Raw genomic sequence first — 18245 nt, 5'->3', positions numbered from 1 at the left:
CTCAATCTAATCATCTGCTATTAGACTGGCACATTGTATACACATCTGTCTTTTTTAATGCTTCATTTCTAAAATGAAGAAGTAAAGAGAGTGGCTTCTTTACAAGCAGGTTACCTTTTGTGATTGATTCATAACAAAAAAAAAGACACAGATTTATTAATTGATTTGTCACTGCAGTTCCAGCAATATATGACTCTGTTTCCATGGCAGAATGCGATGTGCTGTTTTACTGGTTCAATATTTTGTTTTTAAAAGATTGCTAAATATGTCTTTTTAAATAATTCATTACTTAAGTCATATTAATTTTCATTTGCGTAATTACCGCACCAGATTATAGTTTGTCAGCTCTTTCGCTAACTTGTATGTCGTAAAAAAAAAATAAAAAAATAAAAAAATTACTGCACTCTTTTTAAGAAATAGGAGTTGAGTATTTGTAGAATAGATTAAAGACTAGATACAAAAAATCCAAGTAATAGCTGAATTCATTTCCCTGTATGATCAACATCCTGTATCATTAGCATGTGCAAGCGGTGTAAAATATAAGAACCATACTTTCCAGGATAAAGCCCAAACTGAACTTTACATGTTTAATTTGTTTTGTCACAGTCAAGACATTGTTCAGTTTGCCTTCTAGAACGAGGTTATCCTCCTCTTTTTTTTTTTTTTTTTTTTAATTATTTTTCTCTATGCGTACCTATCTTGGTAGGATGGGAAACAAGTTGAGGTGTCTCGCTGCAGACCAAGAGGTGTGTGTTTGAGCCTTGCCCTTGATTCTTGCAGGCCCAGCTGTAAATGGATACATGTTTTTTCAGGCTTGGTGTACCTGAGACATCCTGCTGCAATGCAAGGCACATTGCCCTCTTCACTGCTGGGCTAAAGAAACAAAACCTTAACAGATGAGTCACGTAACACGGAAGATGACGGTTGTGTTTGTATTTATAAAGTAGCATAAGTCTCCCTGCATACCCACCTTCTCAGACAAAGAAAGAAGAAAATATTGTGTGACAAGCATTGTGTATTGTAAAAGCCCACAGTGGTCCTGTTTAAATATACCATGGGGTTCTTCAATTAGTTAAATACAGAATTGAAGAGACCTGAGAGAGGTGATAATGTATGCTTGTGTACCAAGAACAGATGCAATGCAGTGGTGTGGTGTGGTGTAAATAGTTTTGTTGTGCTGAATGCATTCCTCTATTGTGGTTTTCAGGCTTTGCTTGGGCAGGTCAAGAGAGCTATAAAGCGTTATTTGAACTGGGATGTGAGAGCACAGATTTGCAGCAGCGGGTAAGCTGCACGGCATATCCAACAGCTGTGGAACATGGGAAAAACTGCTTCAGAGATTCTCTGCCCATTAAGGGGGTTGTCAACATCAGTCTCATTCTCACCAAAACCTTTGGGAAGTGTCCTGAATTTTCAGATAGTGACCCACAGCGTATAGCAGCAAAAAAACCCTGTAATAATAGGCCATCAAGTTCCAACTCTGAAACAGGATGCTGCTTACTCTGAATTCTTTGCTTATTCTATTTCACACTGTGATCTTGTCAGGTCCCCTGAGCGTGGCTGCTGCCACACCTTTTCTGCAAGTAGGTGGAAGACCCTGTCAGAGTAGGAGCAGGGATGAAAGGCCTCATGAAGTACAAAGAGTACTTCAGGGAATGGTCTGTTTTGGCAGACGTTGCTCGTGTACATATGCTAGTACTGAAAATATGTCCCCATATAGTGCCTGAGTTGTTGAATTACTGATGGTTATGTCTTGTGGGGAGAAAAAAAAAAGAAAAAACAAAAAACAAGCTACTAATCTATTGTATTCATTGTGAGTGGAAGGATTAGCTATTATGTGGTAGCTCAATTACGACTAGTCTATATACACACCTCCGTCTAATTATGCTAATTACTGTAGCATTGCTCATTTCCTGAGCTATTGTTCTGTGCAATGTCTGACAGCTGGCAGGTTCTGCTCCAGAGATGGCTGAATTTGACCTTGGGGAGAAATGTTTCTGTTCTGATTTCTGTTTTCCCAAGGATGAGGCTTTGTGACCTCCCTTCTTAGCACTTGACAATGAAGCCTCACTTTTTTGCAGCTCGCCCTTGAATGTGATGTAGAGTGATATCTGGCTCTATATGCTGTGTTTAACCCTGAAGGCGACTGCTGTGCTTACCAAACTCTTCAGTTTCTGACTGTTTTTTTCTCTTTGATTTATTTCACTGCAGGCTGGAAGTCCAACCTCTATCTCTGCTCCTCATAGTTTCTCTCGGACTTCTGTTACACCATCCAATCAGGACATCTGCAGGTAAAGTGTGATGTTTGCGTGGCTACAGCAAGGCTCGTGCAAGATTCAAGTTGAGAAAAAACAAAACTGAAAAAGCATGTGTATGGGGAAGTAAGCAACACGGGGTTCTGATCTGAAGCGTCCCATTTGTTTGACTCAACTGCTTTCTAACACTGCTTCATTGAATCCCACTGACTGTTTGGCCCGCTACGTATGACATTCCCACACTAGCTGTAATTCTCATTTCTTCACTTTTAATTACATGTTCTCTTATGTAATTGTGTTTTACTTTCTGTGCTTTTATTCCACTGTTCTGCATGCAGTTCCAGTGCAGTGTTTTCTGAATGTTGTCATCACAGTCCAGTGCAGTCTGCTGTTGTCTTGAAAAATCCTCACTGCCAGAGCTCTCTGACACAAGGGGTCACTGTGACAGTAATCTGTCAGGACACGTTACATGCAGCAAAGAGAAACTCCCGTGGGCAGGATCGGGGCCAGGCACTCAGGTCTGCTAAGAATGTAAAGCCCACCCGCACCATGAAATTCTCCAAGTCCCTCAATGACGTGGACCAGAAGGCACAGAGCACCAGTGAGTGCTTTGACTATGTGGAGCGAACATGCTCAGAAGGCAAATTGACCCCGACTCAAGAGCAGTATTTGAGGATTAACAAATTTCATCTTAAAGAGGGGAAATCGTTGAATCTCAGGCCTCTTTCTTTTAGCAATTCTAAGCACTCCTACATCCCTTCCCTTTCCAACTATTCGAGTGCATCGGGAGGAGCAGAGAACCGCAGCGCTGTACACATCCCCTTGCTGGAGGACAAAGTGGACCATGACACCTCAAGAAGCAAAAAACTGTTGCGTTACCTTTTTTCCTTCTCCCACAACTCTAGCACCAGCAGCCTGCATAAGTTCCATGAACTGGAGAGCTATTCCAGTCACTTTCAAGCTGAAAAGTCCTCCAGCATGCTGGTGGAAAGCACGGACTTCTGCTCTGATGATATGGGAGATGATGACGTCTTTGAGGACAGCACCTCAGTGAAACTGAAAACAAAAGAGCAGCGGGCGCCGCTCTGTTCAGTTGAGAAGGACAGTGACCTTGACTGCCCTTCCCCTCTCTCAGAAAAATTCCCCCCTGTCTCCCCTGTGTCTACATCGGGGGATACCTGCAGGTTGGTTTATTGGAGAACCGCCGACCTTCGAGCCCTCCCATGTGCGGTGGTGACCATTCTGCTTTCCCTGCCTTTGTGCTGTTTGTCTCTTCCTTCACCCTGTCACCTTGCTTTAATTTGTGCAATTTGAAGCATGCAACCTTCTCTCTGCTTCCTTTAACCCCTCTGATGCACTTAACAAGTCTACTAAACAAAAGAATTTCCTTGGGAGTCAAATAAATTGTCTTCAATTTGTTTCAGGTTCAGGGTTCTGAGGCTGTATTTTTCTCTCATCAGTGCCCAAACTGGGAATATCATGAGAGAATCAGCTACGCATACTAAAAGCCAAGCTGAAAATTCATTGGCTTTTAATGAGCAATGTGTTTTCCTGACAGCCATTGCTGGTTTGTGTCAGAGGGTGGGAAATGAGGAGGAAAAGAGGCTGCTTGAACATTGGTTCTGAGATCGGGTCCATATAGCTTAAGATTGTTTTCTTGACTTTTTACCTCCCAGTTTGTATCCCAACACGCTGTTTTATTCATAAAGAGCTTTCTGGATGCCTTCGTTGAAAGGGAGACCTAAGCACTGGGTGCTAGTGATGAGCCCATGTGATGTCTGTAGTATAGGGTCCAAAAAGGATGGGGTGTTCTTGTTCTAGCTACAGAGTATTAATCATATATGCAGGTGGTAAGAACATGCTACTCTGGACTGTCTTCGTGGTGAATTGTCTGCAGGTCTGCCCCATCTCAGCTCCAAAGAATGTCTGAGGAGCAGGAGACACCAAGTACAGGAGTAACTGTCACATCCTTCTACCTAGCATTTTACTGTCCTAATCTTTCTCCTCCCTGACACCACTTTCTGAAGCTGGCTGTGTTACTACCTGCCAGTTTTTGGTGCCTCCCCCCCCCCCACACACTACACCACGTTACCAGCAATATGTAGTTCCTTACTGGCTTGTCATCAACAAGATGCTCTTGTAATCTGCCTACTCCTTCAGTCCCACTTGCTAGCTATCAGCAAGGTCGTGAGAGGCAAGATGCTACACATCAGTAAGAGATTTCAGTAATAGACAGGGATGGCAGCATGCCAGGATGTACTTCACATATGCTTAGTAACTTATTTTCATTCCCTGAGCTCCTTACCATCCCCCTTTCAATTCATGACCACTTCCGCATGGTTAGAAGGAGTTAGTGGTGTCTGATGCAGCCCAAGTGCTGTGTATAAATTAAAGCTGGAAATCAAATGCCATCACCTGGCAGTAGCACTGTATCAGGTGTCCCTTCTGTCTGCATGGTTAGGCAGTAAGGGAAATTGGGAATTTTGCAGAGCTGTTCCTTCCTTAGCAGCTCTTGCACGGTAGGAATTGAAGAGCAAAGCCATTAGTCCTTTTAGAGTAGGTGTATTTGAGGAAAATCGATGCTATAGCTTTGCAGCGTGGTTCTGTTTCTTAGCAATTGGCACCAGAAATAATCATTTCCCTTGTGCAAAACCCAGGCTAAATTAACTCTTCGTGATACTGGGTTGGGCTTTTTCACAATTCATTTGGGATTTTTGTTTCATCTTCTGTGTTAGATCATAATCCATGAGTAGATAGCAGTGCCTCTGCATATTTTGTCTTGGGAAGTGCTGTCTGATCTGTTTAAATACTATTTTCAGTTAAGTGCTATTGTTCTGGTAGATGAAAGGTTGTCGTTTTGTACACTTTTTTTTTTTTTTCTTTAGGATACCAAATTTCTGTCAGGCTGTGTGTGTCCGCCTCATCTATTAGTTAGCAGTGTCTGCACTCAATTATTTTGCGTGTATGTGTGTGCTTGTGCAGCAAGGGAGTTCTCTAGTTGTAGCTCCTTTATGAAAGATGTTCCTTTGATATGTATGTCTTAGGATCCTCAACGGACAGCCGTGTGTGATCACAGATATTACATGCCTCTTTCACATCCTTTCTGCTTCCTCTTCTAATGAGCAGCTTTGCTTCTGATTCAGGATATGTCACTGTGAAGGAGATGACGAGAGCCCTTTGATTACCCCCTGTCACTGCACGGGAAGTCTTCATTTTGTGCACCAAGCCTGCCTGCAGCAATGGATCAAGAGCTCAGATACGCGATGCTGTGAACTGTGCAAGTACGAGTTCATCATGGAGACAAAACTGAAGCCTTTGCGAAAGGTAGGCTTTGTTACACATGCATCCATGCTGAAAGAAGGCTGTCCTTGCCCACAGTCTCACAGAACCAACGTATTTATCATATTTCTATGGCTCCGTAGCAAATCTGGTCAGTTTTGTATAGGTGCAGAATTTAAATTGCTTAACACTCAGCCTCGCAAATTCAACATCGATGGAATCCAGCTCTGAGAGGCAGCATTTTTCTGCTTTAACCTTTCTCGTGATATTTCTGCTTTGAGAATTTAAGGTGGGAATACTGTTCAACTGCCCAACCTGAAACTGAAAATGAGTTCCAGCCCTTTCTCTTGTTGCATTGCCCCACATCTAACAGGAAAAAAATAATTGAGATTTATTGTAGCCCAGCAGCTCTCTCTGTGTAAATGTAAGTACATACATGCTTGCTCATGCGTATGTGCATGCAGCAACCTGTTTTTTCACGTCACATTTGCATTTCTGAGCTAATGCACAAAGGCATTTGCTTTGCAGTTATCCATATTGTTGTTTTTTTATTTCTTGAAAGACTGAGCTTTGTATTACTTTGTATGTACTGAGGTCTACATGGCTTTTAAATTCTTTTGAAAATATGAAGATCTCAGTTTAAACTTCTTTTAAATCATACATTCCGAATATAATTCGGTTGAAATTTGTAGCATTTTTTATCAAGAACCTATTTTAGTGTAAGTAGAAGAAGGTTCACCGATAAATGTTTTATCTTTTCTTTGTGTGTGACTAAGTTTTAGTACTTCATGTTGCTAGAACCTCTGTTTTTGTTTTATAAAATAGGAATACCTTTAATAAATCTGGTGATTTAAAGTATACGTACTTAAACACTATTTGTATTGTAAGTCCAGTTTTGTGCTTGAATTCTTTTGTTCATGTCCTCCAAGCTTTCAAATTCAGTTAATCCTCACCATTGTGATTTTGAGGTGGAAGTCACTGGTATTCTTAGCACAGACAAATCTTGCCACATCTACCAAAGTGAAAGAGGTTAATAGAAATAACCTTAGTCTGGAGCTCGAATAAATGAGAGACGTCACAATCAAATATGATGATCTTAAATCATATAGGGTGGGAAGTCTAGACAGCAGCCATCTGAAAGCTACTGTGAGGACTTGTCCAGTTTCCACAACCAACTCCTAACAGAAAATGGAACATAATTCAAACACTCTCATTTTTTTTATTTTTTATTTTTTTTAAGTGGAGGTGTGCAGTTTGCAGTATATATAGCATAGTGTCTCCTGTTGATAGGATGACCTCTGCTTATGACTGGAGCAAATCATTGCCTTCGAAGAACCGTAGCTTTTTCCTTGGTAGCCCCCTTAGCACAGAGCATTGTCACTCTGAGCTGCAGTACTGGTTGCCATAGGTTCTGTTATTTCAACAGACAACTCTTTGCGCAGCCCATTCATAGGGCATGAAAGAAATTATTCTAGAGAAGCCTGAGTAAAAAGAGGTGCGATAGGTGCCAATTAGCTGCTTATTCTTCTATGCTCATTCTGCCTGGAGTGGGCAGGGGAGGCATTTTGTGCGTATTTGTGAGAGAAAGCTGTTGACCACCTTCAGAAATGAGTCATTTGGCATCATTAGTTATATCTGAACAGGTCATCCATGGAAGAGAGACCAGATGCTAGAAGGATAAGAAGGAATTTACCTTTCAAATACGTCTAAAGAGTCCTGTAGAGGTTCAGCTGCAGCCAGAAGACAAGCTGCCTCTGCATCTTCAACTCATCCTTTCTGGTATCCTGTCAGTGGGGACAAAACAGTGTGGAACTGGTGATTATGAACAGGATGGAACAAATAACAGGGCTTGTGCATATTTGTAGGGTAGAAATGGAATCTAAAATCCTCAGCATCTTAAGGCTGTATTGCATCACCGTCTATTGGCCTGTGGCGTGTTAAAACAGTAAGTTACAAAGGGAAGAGAATGAGGAACAAACCATGTCATGGTACAAGTGAAAGTGAGGAGAGAGAGAGGGAAGCTTCATTTTTTAATTTAATGAGGAAAAAAAAAAAAAGACAATTAGACCTGATTTTTCTGTGTTTTTATTATTATTATTACTATTTTGTTTGTTCTAGCAACACTTTTAAAAAAAAAAAAAAAAAAAAAGAAGAAAAAGAAAGAAATATTGAGTGTTGTAATTGTGAAATGCCATTTGCTCTGTCATCAGAACAGTGCACCAGGGGCTTCCAGATTCTAGTTTCCAGTTGGGGATGAGGCAGAACAAATAATTTGCAGAACAACTTCTCTGATGTGGACTTGTATTGATGGAAGAGATGGAGTGATGTGGGTTGGTTTGGTGACTCCGATGGCAGCAGTTCACAGGAGATATAGCCGAGGAGCTCTAGCTGCAGAACTGAAAAGAGGAGCATTAACTAGTCAAAATTCAAGACCTTGTGACTCTGTAAGAGTCTGTAGAAACTAAACATCTTTGTTTAAATACACAATCTAGTTCTTATTTAAAACATAGCATCCAAATGGAATGTTTTGTCCAGTCTTTTTCTAAGGAAGTTGAAAGAATATAATTTTGTAGCATGGCACGAATCTTTAACGTCATTGCTAGAAGTCTTCAGTTCTTGTGCCATAATGAGACTTGGACGCCCACTGATGTAGAAATATGTCTTGAACTAGCCAAAGACATTATTGGTAAGACAGAGGATCACAAAGTCTCTGTTTTGTGGTTCAACCATTCTTGCATTTGAAGCACTGGTAACAATAATTCAACATGATGGGTGATCTCAGTCGTATCAGTAAGGTCATCTTCATTATCTTCCACACTTTCCCTCTTTTTCAAAGTCAACTTTTTCTATGAGTTATTTCAGGAGACATCAAATGCAGCTCTCTGTTAACACATGGGTATGTATGAGAAGCTTAAGTACCCTGGTATATATTTTATGGAAGTGTGAGGGGAAAAAAAAACAAAACACCTTAACACTTTGTTCCAAGCAAATACACTGAAGGATGCATAATAAACCTGCAAAAGTTTTCATCATACAGAGAAAATGTGTTTAAAAACAAACAAACAAACAGCTTCCAGGTGCCGTTGGTTAATAAATAAATAAAAGCTGTTTTTGAAAATTTCCATGTATTTTATGTTAGAAGCATCTATAATAATTGTCTACATTCTTTCTATCCTTCCTAAATGTCAGTGACCTGATTTTGTGGTTTCTATTGCGGCTGTAAAGACATTGCTGAAAGATGCAGGTCTGGGAGTTTAACTTGATGCATAATCTCACTTTCTAAAGCTGTTAGCCCAGTTCTGCTGTATATTCTTAGGGCACGTGTTTAAGTGCACTTGAAACACTGAAAATAAAATATGGGTGTTGCTGCTGTAAGTAGCATTAAATATACGTGAAGATCGAGTGAAACCTCCAGAGGTAGGAGGTGAGAACTAAACAGCCTTCAACTGAGAGCTAAACAGCCTTGGCTGTGCACCGGGGGCCTCTTAACAGCTCAGAGTGAGATATCTTACACGTACTGGACGATTGGATCATGTACTACTCTTACTGCTGTGTGTTATTGAATGCCTGCCTGAGCAAGGCAGCCCTTTCGCCCTTCAAGATGTTCATTTTTGAGTGTGAGTGCCTGCTGCTCAGTTACGAACGCACTGAGAAGCAGCCTTGCTTGTGGATCCCGCTGTGCTGGAGCCTGTGTGGGTGAGCAGGGTGTGATGACTTTGTGCTGAGGCTCCAGGTGAGAGTTGAGCCCTGATGTTCCCGTCCTGCACCAGGACCGATTGTTCCTGTCACAGCAGAGCAAGCTGCCAGCCATCACGCGCATGCTGTGGTCAGGACAGTCATCGTGTGACTTCTAAAACTGGTCTGCTGTCTGGTTTTGTTCTTATCAGTGTTTGGTTTTTATACTCTCTGTTAACTGTGATAAATACTTGATCTTTTGCTCTGCTTCTGGATTTCTTGACAGTGGGAGAAGTTACAGATGACAGCCAGTGAGAGGAGGAAGATCATGTGCTCTGTGACATTCCATATCATTGCCATCACCTGCGTTGTGTGGTCTCTGTATGTCCTCATAGACAGGACTGCTGAAGAGATTAAACAGGGACAGACTACTGGTATGTTACTCGGTTATCTTCCCACTTATTCCCTTGGAATAATTATTGATCCTGAATGCAGAGAGGGTGTACAACATGAGTGTGCAGGTAATGCTTTTACTTAGATGAGGCAGCTTTAGCCTGAGGTTGGGTTGGGTTAAAAGCAGTTTTTAAATGACTTAGTTAAATTGGTGTAAATTTGTCTGTGGGTGCTTTTAAGTCTATTTCAGAGCAATTTCTTTTGCAGTTATGAAATGCACAGATACGGGAACCAATCCACTGTAGCAGACACAAAATTGCATTGGCTTAGCTAATGTAGTTTTCAACTGCAACACTTACTGAGCAGATAGGGATGTAAGCATTTGTTTGCTGCTATGGCTACCTTTAGCTGAGCAAAATGAGAACAGTTTAAAAAAAGAGAAGAAGAAAGAGGAACCTAAATCCAAATCTTTGAGCCAAACTAACAGGATTAGTCTTTCTATTCAGCCATCTGTGAGATGGGTTAGCACAAGTTTCCTGTGAGAGACATGTTCAGCTGGAGAAATTGTAATTAGTGGTTGTACATGAAGCAGAAGAAATTCAGGTTGATTCTTAGGACTCCAATTCATGCAACTGAGATGAGACACACTGCAATTCATGCAGTGGTTGCCACCCCACTGCAAGGATGTCTTAACTTCTTGAACAGTAAGTTTTCTTCAGAATGCCAGCTGTAAATTTACCAAATTGAAATCTGTTTACCTTGGTGTGCTGGGCCATGATTTCCATCTGTTGCAGAACGGTTTCTCAGGCAACTGAGCTCCCCCTGAAGGCAGGGATAGGAGGGACAGGGTGTGTAACAAGGCTGGGAGCGATTGTGGCTGATTCAAAGTAAACTGTACTGGCTTGCAGAGCGCTGGATGCCAACTTGATAAGCAGTTGGAGAATGCTTAGCTTGTGGTTGAAGAGCATCATCTGTGGAGGTAGCTGAGCATCAATAGGCCTGCAAACCCACAGAGCCGTTATTCTTTTCAGAACAGAATCACACTTTAAACAGAACTGTTTTGCAGTAATTTTTAATTTTAGCTGTAGTTAGATTGTTCATAGCTTCAGTCAGGAAGCTGGTTTGAATGAAAGCTTGTAGTTTTTGTTCTATCCAACACTTTTTTCTGTGTATGGTAAAAATTGTTGCTCTTTCAATGTAAGGTTTCCATATAATAATGAAAAGCATATGCTGTCAAAGATTTGTAGTCTCCAGGTTATTTTAGCAAATAAATATATTAGATGAACATGACTAGGAAGAGTAACGGAATATTTAGCACGTGTTACAATGCTGTCTTTGCTCCCTTCATTTGGATTCTAAATCTGGGGAGTGCTCCGAGGAGCTGGGGTGCATGTGGGGAGTGTGCATACATTTATGAATTCATGTCTGCACAGTGGCAAGCGTAGGCTATTGCTGCCTACAGATAGCATCAGATAGCTCACCTGTGAGTCAGAGGTTCAGATATTAATCACTGGTGGGATTTCATCAGTAGTCATGTTGCAGTGCCCTTTGGGTTTGGGGACTAAAGCATTTTCCATCTTTTCACACTACCATGCGTTTCCAAAAGAACAGTGGCCTGCACATTGGTAAAAACTTTGAAGACTTGCCTGTGATTTTGCTATGCTGCTGCTGATTCTGTGAGAAACCTGGAAGTGTGTGATTCAGTGTGGTTTCATATCCATCTTGTGATGCTTATCTTTCAAGAGGAGAGAGACTGAGTGGATTCAGGACCTATAAAAGAAGATGTATAAAATATGTAATCCCTCATTTAAATGTAGGCGATAGAAATGTAACAAGATCCAGTGGCTGAGTGTTCAAGCCACACAAATTCAGGAAAAGTACAGGTGGTTGTTCTTAATATGGCAGATAAGCTTGCTAGAACACTTCAGTATCTTCAACACTTGCCATTTTGCACCAGAAGAGATGCTGTAGTTCAACTAGAAGATACTGGGTCTGATGAGGATAAAATTGTCTGCTCATTCAACATGTTATGTGAACTCAACTAGCTTAGAAGCCTGCATATGTTTAACTTAAAGGGAGAAACAAGGCAAAACAAAAAAAAATTGGCAGAATACAAACTCTGTGATAGTCTCCTTAAGGAATGTTTTTGAGAGACGCCATATTGTCTACCCAATATTGACCTGGTCCTTTTTATATATTCATTTTTTTTTCTTTCTTTCTTTCAGGGATTCTAGAATGGCCATTTTGGACTAAGTTGGTGGTTGTGGCTATTGGTTTCACTGGAGGACTTCTGTTCATGTATGTACAATGCAAAGTGTACGTACAGCTATGGAAGAGACTTAAAGCTTATAACCGAGTAATATATGTACAAAACTGTCCGGAAACTAGCAAAAAGAATATTTTTGAAAAACCTGCACTAATGGAGCCAAACTTTGAAAGTAAAGAAATGCTTGGGGTTCACCATTCAGATACAAACTCTTCACATTACACAGAGCCAGAAGACTGTGCTGCAGAAATCCTTCACGTCTGACTGCTGGGTGGGATGGGTGTTTCTGTATGTCCTTGAAGATTTAAAATATCATTGTTTACTGCAAACTGCTCTACCTTTTTAAAATTGGCTAACAGCCGAGGTCTGGCAGATGAAGTTTTTTACATTTGCGTTTTGTGGGAATTTTTTTAAATCCCTTTGGCGTATCTGTCAATGTTATCATGGTTGCATACCTCTCAACGTTTCGTCTCACGTACTGGGCTGATCGAAGAGCCACAGGTTACTGAGTAGAATGAGCCTTGGTTGTGGTATTAAGCAAGCCGCTGGTGAACTGTCATCAACTTCATGGAGTCTGTTACTTTAGAAGATGACTCTAAATGATTCTGGAAAACGTGTAGAGTGTTGGTTGTTGTCTTTTTTTCCTGTCTTGTGTTTTTTTTTTTTCTAAGCAGGATGAAGGAGGCTGTCCCAGAAACTGAGGGAAATGAGAAAGCTAGAGTCTAATCTACTGCTAACACTGCCACTAACATTTTGTCTTAGGCAGCAAGTGTAAAATTATGCTTTACATATTGTGATGAGACTCATAAAGCATATAGCACTTTTAAAAATCTTTATTTTGTAATATGTATGTCCAATGAGAATGAAACTTGAAAGAATGTGTCATTTTTCAGAACATTTCTTCATTCTCTACCCCATCCATTCTACTGAAACGTAAACCTCTTGCCTTATTTAAAAAAAAATTAAAATTCCAACCTGTGATTTCCAACACATGAACACATTATCTTACTAAACATAACACTAAAAAACTGCCTCTTTGGGTTTCCTTTGAGGAACAATGTTTTTTTCAAAGAATGTTGCACTCGTGACTTGTGTTTGGGAAGTAGTGGATGTGTACAGTGTTTGTTTTCAATACGTAATGGTTTCAATGCTCTGGGGATTGGTTTTGCTTTTTTTTTTTTTTTTTTTTTTTTTTTTTTTTTTTTAACAGGTCAGGCCATCAACAGACCTGCATCTATATACCTGATGTAACTTTCATTCCGAACCATTGGTTAAGATTTTGTTGGTATATTAGTAAAAATGTGAGCTGTTATGGAAAAAAGATACTTAGTCAATACAGCTGAAATTGGTTTTCCTTCTTTAGTGCTGTGTCATGTGTGAATTACCCAAGAATTTGGCATTGTGAGGGGAAGTACTAAGTTCAAAGTTGAGGAAGTGAATGTTACATTAAGTGTATGAGTTTAAACATGGTTTTAGTCCTGAGGCGATGAATTACATGGTCAGAGAATTGCTTTGGCTATTGCTTTGAATTTGGGACTTCTTTTTAATCAGTCAGCTTTAACAAAAAGAGGGACAGTGTTAAAATCTGTTTGCAGAGCTTTAGACAGACTTACCCATTTACTTGACCGTTCTGCTTCACTGAACCACTGTCCAGTTTCAAGTCATTTAACCAAAGTCTCACATCAGTGTGACTGGGGCAGGCCCAAAGCCCCACTAAAACTCAGCACATGAGGCTTCTGCATCTGAAAGCTAACTTTCTCTACCAGAGCCTAGTCTGAATCTCTGTAAAGACAATGATAATCTTCTGATTGGTGTTAGTAGGAGTTGCCTGGACTTCTCAGTTAGGTAAAAGCTTCTGCTTATTTACTGAGATACTGAATTAAATCCTGAGGTCCAGTTCAGGTTTTACTTTGTCCTTTCCAAGTACAACTTTCATTGGGCATAATCTTCTCATACTAAAATTAGTTGCTTTAACATATCCCAAAGAATAAGAGATCAGTGATTTATTTTTTTCTTAAAATGTAATATTAATTTATTTCTAAATTAATCTTAAAAAAAAAAAAAAAATGCCTCAGAGGGGTGTATGGTAAGAGAACACACACTAAGAGCTGTTAGAAGAAAAGTGTGTGCGCGCCTCTGTATGATCTCATGCTTGAAGCTTACTGGCTGTGATCTTCATGAACAACATGGTACCTTGTTCTTGAAATGTTTTAAAATATTAAGATTTCTGGACAGTCCTAGCAAAGCTGCGCTGGCATGGGTTTGCATACTGTGTGAGGTGTCAGGATATCCCATACTTATGTGATAAAGGCAGAGAAGCCCTGCTAATACCTGGGCAGCAGTCTTCATGGCCACGTTCATGTAGAGTTTGTTGCCTACACCTGCCATATTTTAAAGTGCAATTACTTGGACCCTTTCTTGAACTCCACTGTGGATGATCCTGCTCCGAGAACTCAGATAGATAACATTGAGTCTTGGTTTGGTTTTTGTTCTGTGAAAAGGTTTACTGGATAAACTCAGGTGGGTTGATCAGGTCTTATACACCTTCATCGTTTTCTTCTGAAATGCCCAAGTGCACACGGCTTTCGTGTCTGCAAGATGCACAGAATCAGTTGCAGACTGATGCTGTGTGTGTTCTCATCTGATCTGTGGCCACTAAGGAAATGAAATGAAAATGGACAAGTTCTGGTATGAAACCTGTGTGTGCTCCAGTTCACACCTGAGAAGCAAAAGTGTCTGACTGATGTTCTGACAAGCGCCAGTATGGCATACTGTAAGATGCTGGTCCTGTTTCAATCACTGTCACAAATGATTCTTGGTAAAGCATTGTGAAATCTCATTTGGCATTTTGGAAGCTCCATGCAACATATGCCAGTTGGTGTTCAGTGTATTCAGGATGCTGAAGTTTTGTTTTGTTTGTTTGTTTTTGCTGTAACCCTATGTATCTTCAACTTGGGAAGAAAAACCATCTCTAGTAAAATCTTCTGGGGAAAAATAATTGCAGATAAAATTGTTCTAGCCAGTGTTGCTGCTTACCGTTCCCTTTCCACAGTAGCTTTTTTCTGAAAGAAAAGCATAGTATTTAATTCTCTGCTCTACTGAGGATTGCTTAAACCAGCAGGAGCTGGTTTGAACTAGAAGAGATCCATCTGTCAGGATTTTTTGTTTATGCCGATCACACTTGTGCTAATTCTTGCCTGATGTTAACAGGGGGCTTCTGGAGCTGCAGTTCTCTGCTTCTGCATGGTGCTATCAAAAGGTGTAAGAAGGCTGAATGGTGTTTTTTCTTTTTTCCTCCTTAAGGAGATTCTGTTGACTTGTTTTCAGCTTCTAGCTGTGAGGCACTGATGCTAGCTCAGGTGAGCACCGTTCTTTCTGCCCAATGTTGGTAAGGGAAGCGATCATGCCCCCCATCACACCAGGCATTCCAAAACTTCCTTTTGGCAGCTTTCGAAATGACAAATAAAGTCTGACTTTTCTGGTCCTTGTCCTTTCCCCGGGATTAGCTCAGATTACATGTGACTTCCCTGAGATGAGAATTTAAATAGGAGGGAATGTAGGCTCAATACCATCTACCACAGCCCCTTTGCTAGATTGCCAGAACCTTTACTGGTATGGCCCAGACATCTGACCAGACTCCCTTTGCTATTGACTCCTAAGTCCTGTCCAAAAAATCACTGACTATGCCAAGGAAATCTCCCTGCTATGTCGTGTTCAGCGCATCTGCCAGGTCATGAACATGTGTTGTGTTAGAAATACAGGCATATGCTGCATAAGGTTGCTTCACTTTATGAGATCATGAAATGTTAAATTACTATGATTTCTCAGGACTTTCTTCAACTGTAATCCAGTATTTTGCAGAGGAGGTCAGTGTTTAAAATGTTTCCCTGGGCTCTGAAGAGGTGGCCAGTTCCACCACCATTACCTGGTGAATGTCATTGAGGTTGGCTTTGCTTCAACAGAAGGGACTCAACAAAGGTTACACCAAGCCTGCAAGGAGCTAGACAAGTCCTGGGCCTCTGTCCCACAGCATGAGAAGTCCTGGGAATCAATAGTAACTCCCTGTCCAGCCCTCCTACTGTGTCCCCTGTGCTGATCAGGGCATCCAGCCTACTTGTGCTGGTGCTGTATCAGGAGCAGATTCCTTCTGCCCTGTGTTTTCTGGGTAAGTATCTATTACAAACTGGGACTTGGCTCCCCTAAAGCTGAGGCGTGTTAAGATACAGATTTCCAGTGTAGTCTGCTGTGGAGGTTGCGGCCAGCAATGAAAGGGAGGTCTGTGTTTCTGGTTGGATCCCTCTCAAATATGCGTGAAACAGGGCAAATACAAAAGCAAGGATATTGCTGGCTGGATTTTCGCAGCATTATATTAGATATGCAAAGAAAACTTCTAAACAGGACCTTTTATTTTGTGATTATTTTCTAGTTCTGAGATATTGCAGTGTCTGTATATTCCAATGAAGTACTGAAAGCACTTGTCTTTGTATAGAAGATAACTGTTTAAAAATTGCAGCTGATCTTGTACTTAGGTAAAACATTTGTAGATAGGTAATTGTATAACATTAAACAACTTTACACTGGCATGTGTTGTATAGTTTATACAAGACACTTCACAGTTCTGCAGAATTTTTTAGCTAGTAAATTTCTAGTAACTTAAATGTATAGTTTTGTATACTTTCATGTATGTTCATTTTCTCAGTATTGCCACTTGCAGAATTATTTTTAGTTTCTTAAACTGTAATTGGTTATTTGTGTGTGATACACAGGGTTATTGACTGCAGCAATAAAGTGTTTCTATAAAAAAAAAAAAAAAAAAAAAAGAAACAGAACAAACCAAAATCAGCACAGTATCCATTTTGTTTCAAACAGCACTAGCAGCCCAGCCTGGAGAAAAGTTGAGCTTCCCAGTAGTGGGATGATCAAATGAAGTGAGTTAATTTCACCAGAGTGAACCCAGGACCACATGGCTCTTCAGCATAGGGCGCCAACATGCAGTAGGATCCATGACAATTAGATGTCATAGATCATAAAAGGTTAGTTAATCACCAGAATAAGTGGGTGACTCCTTCATTGCAGTGAGAAGATAAAACTTTGTATAGGTGCTTTGGGGTCAGGTGTAGGAATCGTGGGAAGAGTTGTCTGTTTGTTCCATGCAGGAGGTGGAGAGAGGACTCCTGTAGGCAGTAAAATCTGTGGAGCTTCTTGAGTCAATGATGAGTGTTGCTGTGAGTGATGTCTGATATCGTCATTCTCATGTGCATTGGTGCCGAGCAGATGATGCTCGTTACACTGATTCATGTCTAAGAAGAAAGTTTGCATAAGCATCAAGTGGTGGACAACTGCAATAGCTGTTCATTGCATAAAGCACAACTGCAGTGCTATATGTGCTTTCATGGCAAGACCAAGCCTCAGGCATGAAGTCTTCAGCAGTTTGTATAGAATAGGTTTCTAGCACCGGTATATCAAGGAAAACTGCTATATGCACTGATATGAGACAGCTTGTAACAAAAGCATAAGTGCCAAAGAGTAAATAAGATCTGGAAAATTGGCAGTAACAGACACGGGGGGGTCTCAAAGAAACTTTTAATTTATCTTTCTTTTTAAAGAGTGACTAATTTTGAATTTTATGTCAGGTAAGGAATGGGAGGATATTTAATACTGCAGCCCTAGAGAGGTGTTTTTCATGCAAAGCAAAAATGTCTGTGTCCTGTATTCCTTAGTGAAGCACATCTGGTGATGGTACATGAAACTGCTTGTATAAAGCTTACTAAAATGCACCAGCAAATCTTATATACAAAAATACCTTGCTGGAGAGATGGTAAGTGAGATACAGGGCCTGCCATTTGATTGACAGTCTCTGGGCTAAAAAGCTGATAGGCTTCTTAAGGAGCAGAGCCTGTAGAGCTGTTTGGACTCTGGTTTAAAAACGCTTTTGGCATCAGGCACCTCAAGTTAATGACAAAATAACTTCTTCCCTCTTGCAAACCTCACTTTGATCTGAGAGTCTTGCTGTCACTGTGTGAAGCGTGCCCATCTCCAAGGCAGAGCAGAACAGTGGCACAGCTGTGGCTCCAGGGACTGAATTTTTCAGCTGACCTCAGGAGCTGAAGCCATGTGGTGAGTAGTGACTGTCAGCTGGTGGACAGCGTCAGTGTGAACTGCGTCTTGCACCAGGACAGAGGGAAGCCATATGAGGCAGGAGGGCAGCAGCAGGGGTTGGGAAGATCCACCTGAGTGTCTTCTAGGAGCTGTGGAGGTGTTAAATGGAGACTGCAGCTGCTGCCTCCCAGCTCCTCAGAAAACCAAGCCCCTTGAGAGCCAGACTTGTGCCTGCTAGCCTGCTCTGGTGGGACCCCTAGGAAAGAGGGCTGAGGGAA

The 18245-nt window shown here is 40.9% G+C and overlaps 1 protein-coding gene across 8 annotated transcripts in view; it reads left to right on the top strand.

The window, feature by feature from the left end:
• MARCHF8 (membrane associated ring-CH-type finger 8) overlaps positions 1-16449 on the top strand; it is a 94058-nt gene extending 77609 nt beyond the window's left edge. For 7 of the 8 annotated variants that reach the window (XM_084526080.1, XM_084526079.1, XM_084526083.1 and 4 more), the window contains 5 exons: positions 2212-2291; positions 2594-3439; positions 5399-5579; positions 9496-9643; positions 11828-16449. In XM_084526080.1, coding sequence (XP_084382206.1) covers positions 2212-2291; positions 2594-3439; positions 5399-5579; positions 9496-9643; positions 11828-12132 — 1560 coding nt within the window. In that variant the 3' untranslated portion in view covers positions 12133-16449. The remainder of the gene's footprint in view (positions 1-2211; positions 2292-2593; positions 3440-5398; positions 5580-9495; positions 9644-11827) is intronic. The other variant, XM_084526086.1, reaches the window with a different exon arrangement.
• Positions 16450-18245: the final 1796 nt, after the last annotated feature.

Source organism: Aythya ferina (assembly GCF_964211825.1).
Source record: "Aythya ferina genome assembly, chromosome: 7".
Classification (NCBI taxonomy): Eukaryota; Metazoa; Chordata; class Aves; order Anseriformes; family Anatidae; genus Aythya; species Aythya ferina.
Note: the sequence above shows the minus strand (reverse complement) of the source record. Positions and strands in the feature narration are given on the sequence as shown.